The sequence below is a fragment of the Vidua chalybeata genome, chromosome 5 (genome assembly GCF_026979565.1).
Source record: "Vidua chalybeata isolate OUT-0048 chromosome 5, bVidCha1 merged haplotype, whole genome shotgun sequence".
Lineage (NCBI taxonomy): Eukaryota > Metazoa > Chordata > Aves > Passeriformes > Viduidae > Vidua > Vidua chalybeata.
In genome coordinates, this window is record NC_071534.1 from 29,871,312 (window position 1) to 29,882,803 (window position 11,492).

Here is an 11,492-nt window from a genome sequence, read left to right on the forward strand (position 1 = left end):
CGCGAGCGGATCCTCCGAGCTGTCCGACCGCTCCTCCCGGCCGCCAGGCGGCGCGCGCGCCCCGCGGGCCCGCGCCACAGGGGCGATGGAGGTGGCGGCGGCGGCGCGGCCATGGCGGACCGGCTGACGCAGCTGCAGGACGCCGTCAACTCGGTAAGGCGGCCGCTGCCTCCGTTTTCCCGGGGCCGCGGGGCACGGCACGCGCTGCGCCGACTGTGCGGGGATGCGGTGATGCGTGCCCCCCGCCCGCAGCCCCCCGGCCGGGGGAACGGCCGGGGGTGTGGGGTGCGCACCCTGCATATGGCCGGGATGCTGGGCGGGCGGGGGTGCGCCGTGAGCCGGCGGTGGTTGTAGCGGCAGGGCAGGGTGATTAACGCCGTGTTAATTGGTGCCGGCAGCTCGCGGACCAGTTCTGTAACGCCATCGGAGTGCTGCAGCAGTGCGGCCCGCCGGCCTCCTTCAGCAACATCCAGACGGCCATAAACAAGGATCAGCCCGTGAACCCCACGGAGGGTGAGTCCGGCTCCCTGCTCTCCTGCACGCGAACGTGCTCCGGGGTGGTGCGCTCGGGAATGCAAAATCCGGCCTCGGCAAAGAACTCCCCCCGTAGCTGGGGGAGTGGTGCAGGTTAAGTCGTGAATGGATGTCGGCTGCACTTTCTGTGTAACAGCGTGGCAGCAGAGTTGTGCTTGTTTCTAAAAATTCCCTGCGTGATTGCCTGAGTTGTGCTGTGTTTTGTGCAGAGTATGCCCAGCTGTTTGCAGCTCTGATCGCTCGCACTGCTAAGGATATCGATGTTCTCATAGATTCCCTGCCCAGTGAAGAATCTACAGCAGCTTTGCAGGTAGGAGTTTTCCTAATTCCAGCATCAGAACGCTCCTGAAGGCAAACTTCCTCCTTTTTTTTTTTTTTCTTAAACACATTTTTTCATCTCAAAGCCATGTCATCATTGAAAAATTATTTTAGTACAAACCTGAATTTTTCATGAGTGTAGCCTCTGAGTACTTTGTAGGATTAGTAGAAATACTGACCTTGCTTCTAACTCCAAATAAGATTATAATCAGTGACAATATTTTAGACGTAGTTTTCTATTAAAATGTAAAAAAAAAGGTGGTTTTATCACACCACCACTACACTGGAAACTGCTCACCCTTTTTTTCAGATATTAACAGAACAGATATAACAGTACTGATGCTTTGTGCATTGTTTTATTCATTTTTTCCCCTTGGGTAATATTTCATATTTTCTCACATTTCATTTTGTAGCTGCAGGACCAACACTACAGAAGTCTTGTTCTTCCACATTGTTTCTGGTTAAAGAGTTTGCAGGGTGTCCTTTAAGTTCTTCAGCTCTGTCACAAAATAATTTCATCACTTTTCAATAACAAGGAGGCTTCCTTTGAACCGTCAAACTTGTTTTGGTTTTTTTTCCTATTTTTTTCACAGATTTTACCTGTTAAAATCATCTTTTTTTTTTTTCTTTGTGACTCTTAATGGCTAAATTTACATCAAGTATTTTCTTTTTGGAATGCATAAAGGATGCTGAGTGCTGTTTCTCTGACAAACCTGATGATCACCTTTAAGATCACCTGAAAGTTTCAAACTTGCATTGATACTCTGTAACCATTCAAAAGTGTTTTAGAGAAGACTGACACTGAATGGGCCAAAGATAAATGACTTGGCAGTGGCATCACCTTTGGTTTTAAACAGAGGAGGTTAAATTTGGAACTTTGCTAGTCACAGTAATTGCTGAACATCATAATTAGGCTCATTAGCATTAGCATAATTTCCTGTAAGTGCATTTTTAATAGCTGAAGATAGAATGCCTGCTGCAGACAAATTCCAGTTTGTTCCATGACTGAGCAGGGTCTGATCAAAGTGGCAGCTGGTGTGGGCAAAGCAGGGTGCTCCAGAAGGAGGAGCTGGTTATCCAGTAGGGATATGCTTTCCTTAGAGGTGATACTTCAACAGTTTCTTGCTGTCTTAATGAAGAATTTCATGTCACAAAAATTTCTGATACTTTGTGTCTGTTGTGGTTTTAGGACAAATTAGCTTGGATTCCACCACTTGGATTCCAGTTTTGATTTTCATTTTCTGTTGCTTAATTTGGTGCAGTATTGAATATTCTGATAGTCTCCAAAGAAATAATTTTGAGGATGCTTGAAACACTCACAAATATGCACTACAGGTTTAGTTGAGAAATGGTAGATAATACTTGTTTAATAGAAATCTGCTTTTTTTATACTAAAGTTGTCTTGGTGTATGTTTCAAATCTGAGTCTTGTCTTAAATGATAAAAAGAGCTGCTACACGAATGCTCAACACAATTTACCTGTCCCTTGTGAGTTCCCTTTTGGTGAAGTTGACAGTACAAATTCTGCTCTAATCCATGAATTAGTTGCAGTCAACTATTACACAAGAGAACCTTTTTCTTTTTAGGGAGTAGTAGCTGTTCCCTCAGCATCCTTGAGTAGCAAAGTCACTTCAGGATTCTGTTGAAGAGCCTTGCTTTTACCTGTTGCCCAATATCAAAAGAGGAAACTCTTGCAACAGTGTTAAAATAGTAAAATAAAAAGCAGGCCTTTATTGGAAGCTTCCAGGTGTCCCAATGGTCATGGGCACACCCAGCATCAGATTTCTACAATTTTATGAGTTTAACAAATCAGCATATCTAATAAATAATGTCCAATTAGAGGAGTAGTTGGTTAGGTAATTTTCCCTGCATTCTACCCTACTGGAGTTGTTCTAGGGGCTTCTTTGCCCCATTTCTTGTGTGTTCTCAGATTCTGGTTGGAAAACAAAATGTCCTGGTCAGGCTTCTTTGTAAGAAAAAGACTAAGCAGAATTCCAAGTGTGCATTAGAAGGGTTAGCTTATTGTTCTAAAGGGAAACAGTAGAAAAAATACTAGGACTATGATAGTAGCATCCAGAGCTACGAATATATGAAAAATACATAAAAAGCCAAAAATCTTTGGGCATCATCCCGGTTTTGCTTTGAAGGCTGCGAGCCTGTACCGGCTGGAGGAGGAGAACCACGAGGCGGCGGCGCGGCTGGAGGAGGTCGTGTACCGTGGGGATGTGCTGCTCGAGAAGATCCAGAGCGCCCTGGCCGACATCGCCCAGTCGCAGCTGAAGACGCGGAGCGGCACCCACAGCCTGCCCCTGCCCGACTCGTAGCGCCAGAGGGCAGCGCGGCTCTGCCCAAGAGCCTCGGGAGCGCCTCTGGATGCGTCGGGAACGGATGGGCTGGCCCGGCCCTCCCGCGGGGCTGCTCGGCATTCTGCTCCCCGTCGGGAGCGGCGGCTTTGGCACAGCTCAGCTGCGGGCTTTGTGTGAGAAACGCTTCTACAGGGGCTCTGTTACGGATCTGCGTGGATTGATGTGTGTTTCCTTGACTTAGAAGGAGCTTTCTGTTCACAAATATGACTCCAATCGAATTTGTTACATATTAGAAGTATTTGTATAAGTTAATGCCACTATGGTCATGGTATGTTTTTCTGTAAGCCTCAGACACACACGAGCTGGGCAGAGTTCCCTGGAGACAGTGCTGTGAATGCAGTGATGGTCATGTTTTAATTAATAGCACTGGTAATGTTGATTGGCTGGTTTGCCACCCTTTACAGAGCATTGAAAGGATAAGTAAACTCCAATGTTTGCAGAGTGATTGTTCTTGTCATTGGCATCGCATTTACAAAGAAATAAACCTGCAGGTGTCTGATATTGACATTTATTATTTGTAATTCACAAATAAGCCTTTGAGACCATTGTTGCCACTGACATACTTGCTCTTGCTTGTGCTATTTCTCTGCTTTTACTGATATTCTGTATTCTCTTGGCAACTGGTGAGCGCCTCTAAAGCAGATAGTGATGAGGAAGCATTGGATGACTGGATAAAAGTCAGCAGTGAGAAAACTGAAACTAGCTTATTACATAATGTTGCTTTTCAGTGTAAGCAGTGGCTGCCATATGAATGCTGTGATCAAAAGCAGCAAGATTCCCGTTGTTCCCCAAGGTGCTCTACAGAGGTGTATTTATCTTCACACACTCAATCACAGAATGAATTTCTGCTCTTTGTTGTAGGACTACAGAAATACTAGTATCTCTTATGATATTTAAAATAAAACCCCAACACCAAACCAACAGCTAATGTAGGGTTCAAAGCATGAACTTGGGGTCAAACTTGCTCATTTTCTTTTGTTTCGAGTTACCAGCCTTGTTATTGCAGGATGTTGTTTGTTGCCACATAACATTTGCTCATTTCCTGATCAAAACCACCTGTTTCTATAGATTGACTACGTTGTCATTGACTTGAAAGTTACACATATTGCTAATTCACCCAGACAAATCAGAGCAATTAAAAAATGCCTTTAGCTTGCAACAAGTGTAGCACAGCACAATGTTTGGAGGATTAAAAAAGATAAAGGTGTTCCTACCTCTAACAAATACTAAAACTGGAAGTACTTAATGAGACTGGTATTTCATTGCTTAATAATATTTTACAAAATGTGCATATCTGTAGTAATAAATTTAATCTGCTGTTGTGGAACTCTTATACTATCAGATTCTGCAGAAGGAAAAAAAGATTGGAGGGTGAACAGACTACAGTACAGCTCCAGGCTTATGGCAGCTTGTCCTTGATTTATTTTGCCCATGTCCTGGGGAGGTTTGAGAGGCTAGAGTTTCATTTGAAGTCAGTCCTGGGGCCTTGTTTTTGGTTTTTCCTGGAAAAACTACATCCAGTGCATCTCAAGATGGTTGGGATTAGGGTGGGGTGAATTTTTATTGTTTGTCTGCTTTTTGAATTAGTGGACTTGAAAAGAGGGAAAAATTTGGGCTTTGTGGATTTTTTTTTTTTTTGAGATGTCTTAAATTGAGATTTATATATTGCTGGAAAAGGGATTTGATCTTCATAGTAGATTCCCTGTTACAGCTTAACACGTGCATCACCTCACACTTGTTATCTTGGGAACTGTGGGAGACAGTACATCTTCAGGAACCACAGTTCTTTTCATTTCATAGCCTTCTATTTTTTTATTCTTGAAATCTGCTCTATTTCTGCAGCCTGATACTGCCTAACTCTGGAAGCTCTTTTTTCTAGTTGCTGTTTAAGCATCAAATAAATAGTCACACTTGGAAGTAAACCTTAACCAGAGGTATAAATAAGTTCCCTCATAAGTATATTTGATATTTCAACACTTGAGCTGTTGTAGATTTTCACCTGCTCTTACACAGTCAGCAGCTTGGTCAGCAAAGTGTGTATCTTCTGTTGGGTCTGACAAAACAAAAGAGGGAAAACACTGATTTGCTACAGCTGTTTAATGGACAAAGCATTAGATTGGGGCTGGAGATGTGGATTCCTTTGCTCTTTATCATGTGCTGATTTGTCCAGCTACTGCTATTGGGGTTTGAACATCTCTGTTCAGAACACACTGTGTGATGGTAATGGTCTCATTGTACTCAGGCAAGAATTGTAGGGCATGCAGGTTTACAGGTTCTGGGTCATTTATAACACTCTTACTTTCAATTCATTAGAAAAAGTGTGGGAGTCAGAGAATCATAGAATGGAATGGGACCTTAAAGCTCATCTCATTCCAACCTCCTGCTGGACAGCTTCCACTATCCCAGGTTGCTCAGAGCCCCATCCCACCTGGCCTTGGACATTTCCAGGGATGGGGCAGCCACAGCTTCTCTGGGCAACCTGTGCCAGGGCCTCAGCACCCTCACAGGGAAGAATTTCTTCCTAATATCCAATCTAAACATGCTCTCTGTCAGTGTGAAGCCATTCCCCCTTGTCCTGTCACTCCAGGCCCTTGTCCAGAGTCTCTCTCCATCTTTCCTGTGGGCTCCCTTCAGGCACTGCAAGGCCACGATGAGGTCATCCCAAAGCCTTCTCTTCTCCAGGCTGACCAATCCCAATTCCCTCAGCCTTTCCTCCCAGCAGAAGTGCTCCATCCCTCTGATCCCCTTGGTGTCCCTGCTCTGGCCTGGCTCCAGCAGCTCCCTGTCTTTCCTGTGCTGGGCCCAGGGCTGGATGCAGCCCTGCAGGGGGGTCTCAATAGAGCGGGGCAGAGGGGCAGAATCCCCCCTGCCCTGCTGCCCTGGGGCTCTGAGTGCAGCCCAGCACAGGGGGGTTCTGGCTTGGGGCAGGGCCAGCTCTCACCCAGAGCATCCCCAAGTCCTTCTGCCAGGGCCGCTTAGTCTGCTCATCCCCAGCCTGTGTGACATTGTGTCTTCCATGAGAAACCTTGACTGCTTTCCAAATTTTAATACCCGAGAGAGGGGCAGGAAGCAGGGGGAAACAAAGTGGACATAGCAGCTGGTAACAAACGTAGCACATTACCTGCAAGAGAGTTGTGAAAGGAAACTTAAGGTTGAGACAAGAGAATAGATGGAGGTAGAGCATGTGGGAAGAAAACAAAAGTGTTGAGCAATGGTTCTGCATGTTATGTTGGACAAGAAGTACTGCCCAGTGAACAAATTGTGCTTTGAAGAAAAATAGTACAGAGCATAATGGAAAATTCCATTGAAAAACCATCTCAGCCACTTCAAATGAGCAGGAGCATCTCACTCTGGGAATCCATACAGCCCACTGGCAAAGATGTTGGAATCAATTTAGTAAACATAAGCAACTGATAAAAGCCTAGTCTTCTTTACTATAAACAACTGTGCTTGGAGGAAAGGAACACCTCGCAGCAGCTGTTCTGTTTTTCAGAAACAAGAATAAAGAGGAATTTGTACACTTTTTTTTAAAGGTACTGGGAAAAAAATGTAGTAACATTATTTTAGCTTAATGTCTACATAGAGTTAATCTTGGCTTCTATTGCAGATGATCTTGGAAGATCTGGTAGCTTCTGCTGTGTATGGCATGGGGGGAAGTGTTTGGCCATCCCCACAGACTTGATACCAAAAGATTTTGGCAGTTTTCAACAATACAGGCCAGAGACCGGCAGGCTGGAGAGCAGCTCTGCTCAGATGGAGCTTGGGCCTTGGTACACATCAGGCTGAGCATGAGCCGGCAGCTGGCCCTGGGAATACAATGGGCCAGCAGCATCCCGGGCTGTGTTAGGGGGAGCACCGCCTGGAGATGGAGGAAGGTGATAATTTCCCTGTGTTCAGCATGTGATGGAGTGCACCTGGAACATTCCCGACAACTGTGGGCCCCTGGGTTCAGCATGGGCTGGAGCACATCCCCCATGAGGAGAGGCTGAGTGAGCTAGGCTGGGAACAGGAATGGCTTTGGGACACCTAAGAGCAGCCTGCTCATGGGATGGCTTTGGGGATGCCTAGCAGCAGCCAGCCCACATCTATGGGGGCTTATGAAAAGACAGGACCAGGCTGTTCACAGTGGTGTTTGGCAGAAGGAGGATGATGGTGGACAGAGATTGGAACAACAGAGGTTCAGACTGGTCACAAGGAAAAGCGTTTTCCATGTCAGGACAAGTAAATTTTGCAACACGGTCCCCAGAGAAGCTGAAAATCCTGGGAGGTTTTTCAAGACTTGGCTGCTTAAAGCTCTGGCCAGCCTCATCTGACCTCACAACTGACTGACCTCTGCTCAGGAGGTGGAATTCGACTCCTCCTAAGGTCCCTCCTCTTGATCCTGTAGATACGAGACCCACACAGCTTCAGAAAGAACCAGCGTTTAGTGTTAAGAATGTTGTGTTAAGGAATGTTGTGTCCCCTTTATAGAAAGGCAGATCTGGAGGGCAGAAAACTTGAGGTATCTCAAGGTATATCAGCCTCATTCCTACTGATGAGACTTTGTGATGTGCTGGGAGGCTACTGAGTTGACCTTATGTGTGGTGTGAAATTCCACGCTGTAGCGACGCAAGTTTCCAACAGGTGCCCTTGGAGAGTGTGATATGCAAAATCCACATCCTACACTTAGAGAAAATTGATCTGTCAGATGATGCTGACTCACTGTTAAACAAAGGCAGACTCCTCTAAAGAAAGAAATTGTATTTGTGTTTTACATCGCTTGTTATATAGTCTTACATAAGAAATAACAAAAGTGCAATTTTCAGGCATCAAACCTGAGGCTAGAGAAAAAGTTTTATTCTAGCTTTTTTCTTTAAGATCTGTGGAAGAAAGCTTGAATGACTTTTATTGACTTAAAAACATTTTATTGCTTGACTGACAGTAACTTTTTACCTGTAACCCATGTTCTAGCAACAAAGAGCACAGAAAACAAAGTTTGCCAGCTTTTGTTTACATTTCAGGTATCTCAGACACTGTTTTAGATGCTTGCAGTAAGTGGTATCCATAGTGGAAATGATCTTCAGGAAGCTTCTGTCTGTTTCAATGTTTTTAGTGTAACATGCTTTGAAGGAGTGCAGCTTGACAATGACTGCATGCTGTTTGTGTACACTTAGATGCAGGTTTTATGTATATTTTTGTTTCCTGGAAAGCTTTGTAGGCTTTTTCACTGTAGCTAGACCAGGAATTTTATATTCTTGCTGCTGCTGCTCACTCACCTGGCACGGACAAATAACTGAACACATTCACCTCATGCTCTGAGCAAAAAGGATGTCTATTTTACAGCTGTTTACACCAGAACCATGTTTCTTCTGAATTTCTGTCTGTACCTAACACTCAAAAAACATAACACAACAGTGCAAACTGTTTTACACTGACCATTTAAACTTGATATTTACTTACTGTAAATATTACTTGGGTCCTGGGTTTAACCTCTTACACGCTTCACTGATGGCCTAAATGAATAATTTTGTGAAGTAGAAATTTGTAACTGAGTAGGGACTGTGTAATTTGGCTGTGAAACATCCTTCCTCAGATTGGAATAAAAGCCCTCTTTCAGGAAAAAACATACTCCATTCTATGGCTGTCTGGGAAAGCAGTTAAATGCACATTAACTTTCTACAAGTGCTAGAGAAAAATCCCAATTGTTTTCTCAAACCATGACCCAAGAGAGAGAAGCTACATTCATTAAAAGAAAGTACAACACCTTTGAAGCTAAGAGCTCAGAAGAAGAGGGCTCTTACACTTGAGATTGTGGAGATAGGGCTTCTGCAGGAGTTTCTCTGGTGCTTTCTCCAGGTATTGCAGAATGATGAATAGTCAAAAGTAACAGTATATGTGCTTGGTGCCTTCCACTGGGAAAGACAGGGGAAGGCAGATTTTATTTCAGCACTGAAGAAGGTCGATATAGAAGGAAAAATGTCAGGGCAGTCAGGATACAATTGATCCCAACCTAACAAATCTTGCTGAAAAGAAAAAAAATCTTGTTCCGTCTCTCTGTTTTCTCTCCAGAAGTATCAGAAAAAGTGTGGGTTCTCCTAACAGTCAGCCTGCTATTTTATTTTGAATGCTGGTGTCAGCAAACAATATAAGCAAGGATTCATTCAAAAAACTGGGCAGTGTTCAGATGTGCCAGTGAGCTCCCTGGGTGTTTACTGGACTTGGGGCTGAAGGCACAGCTTGGCACAGCTGAAGGCAATGGAGGTTTTCTCTTGGTGGTGTTCTAAAAATGGCAATAGGCTGCTGGCAGGAAGCTTTCCCTGTGTGGCAGCGCAGTGAGAGTGCAGTAATTTGTCCAGCTACAGAAAAGCCACTAGAATCATCCAGGTGTTATCAAACGGTGATTGATGGAGAGGAAGCGGTACCTGGCACCAGGTACGTGTGTGTAAAGCTAAGGAGGCATCCTGGCTGTCCTCAGCACCACAAAGTGGGGCATGTGCCTCTCTGTGCAGCTCCTGTGTGATTTACAGAGGCACAGTGTAAAATCATGGAAGGGAAACACTGCAGAGAAGAAGAAAAAACATCTTGGATTAATTCAAGGGCAGTGAGTGAATGTTAATACCCACCTCACAGCAGATCTCCTGGTGTCCCTACTCCTCGCTCCCTACAGCATCAGTCAGGGCTAGGGCTGCTGCATGGATGTGCATTCACCCTCAGCAGTGGAGAAGCCAGGTCACACCTAAATTTGATTACTAAAGGATGCACAATGTTGTCCTCCTTCCCCAAAAGGCACAGAGTTTGAACATAAAATGATGGAACTGGTTCAAATTACGTGGTTTTAACTTGTGCTATGGGAGCCAGCTATGGAAAGGTGCCTACAGTGGGTCTGGGTGGAGTGTTCCAGCTTGCTTCAGGCATCCAAGAGCCCAAACCTGAGTGCTTTAGCTTAACTGACATTCCCAGGCACTCTGTAAGTCCTGAAGCTTTCAGTGTGCCAGACAGATCCATGGGGAGCACAGGGTGGCATCTGCCCTTGCTAGTGTTGGTCAACAGCAAGAGAAATCCTTCCTGTGGTTCCAACAAGCTGGCTTGTGTGCTGAGAGTGAAATCCTCCTGTGAGGCAGAAGGAGCAGCTCTGACTTGTTCTGGTATGCTCAAGCATGCAAAGGGCAATTCTGCTCTGGCATTAGTATTTTTCAGCAGAGGACAATCTGTTTGGCTGCTTCCTCTGCAGGTATTTTGAAGCAGCTTCAGGTGAATGAGTAGGGATCCACTTGCACCTGTGTAGTTCCTTCCACCTGGTCCTTAATTGACCAATTAAAAGTAATTGAGTACTAAATCCCTGCCAACCTCTCTAACAGAAGGAATTCAGGAAGTGAGGCATGATAAAATGCAGTGGTTTTAATCTCAGGTGTAGCTGGGTAGTGAGGGATCAATTTTCTCTTCACAAAAGTTGTCATGAGTTTGTATGATTTAACAAAATGGCTTGGCATCTGTAGATGCCAGTGATCCTGAACTGTGTGACTTGTTCTTTATGACTAGGTCATATTTAATTGTTTGTTGTGTAACAGTGGATATTAACCTCATCTGAAGGCCTGACTTTTGGTGGGCTGTGGAATAGACAGTAAGTTGTAGGCTAAAATGCAAAAAACAAATCCTTTCAGAGAAGATCTATCAGGAAGAATCCTATGGAGCAGAGTCAGAAATGAATCTGATCATTAGAGTAATGAAGTGATAATATTTACCATGATAAGCAAGATTGTGCCTATATCCTGCACAGCTCTTTATGCTTGGTGGCTGCCGGAATAAAGCTGCAATAATGTAACTTCTGAAATAATGAAGTAAAAATGCAAACAAGTTGTTGTTCCCCTCATAAAGGGAACTTGTGGTTCCTTTCTGTCCATCCCATCTGACACTGAGGGACAGCAGAATTTTGGCAGTTAATCGTACATTTTCCAGAGTCTCCTGTGTTCAGACCAAGTGTGTTGTGACTTGTGGCTCTTCAAAAATACATCAGCCCCAACTTTAGTGACAGGGATTGTTAAAATTCTTTGTTACCTCTTCATGGTAACTGGAAATAACTGGATTATTTCTTAGATTATCGAGGCACTTGATCTAACATGTTTCTTACTCCTGCAGGGAATGAGGACCTTAACTGTGCCCTTGATCACCTGTGCTCACTTCCTGTGGTTTTCCAGTATTGGTAGCTCCTGGGCCATGGTGATGTGGTTTCTGTGTTTGGGTTGTGTCACCGGATTCTTGGAACTAAACACCACGTGGTGCTGTGCAGTTGGTCTTG

At 44.6% G+C, this 11,492-nt stretch overlaps 1 protein-coding gene across 1 annotated transcript; it reads left to right on the forward strand.

Moving 5' to 3' along the window:
- The first annotated feature begins 43 nt into the window (after positions 1-43).
- Positions 44-4,544, forward strand: MED21 (mediator complex subunit 21). The gene is made up of 4 exons (XM_053942762.1): positions 44-153; positions 399-513; positions 744-844; positions 2,999-4,544. Exons 1-4 carry the CDS (start codon positions 112-114, stop codon positions 3,173-3,175), a joined length of 435 nt encoding a protein of 144 aa, XP_053798737.1. The 5' UTR covers positions 44-111; the 3' UTR covers positions 3,176-4,544.
- Positions 4,545-11,492: the final 6,948 nt, after the last annotated feature.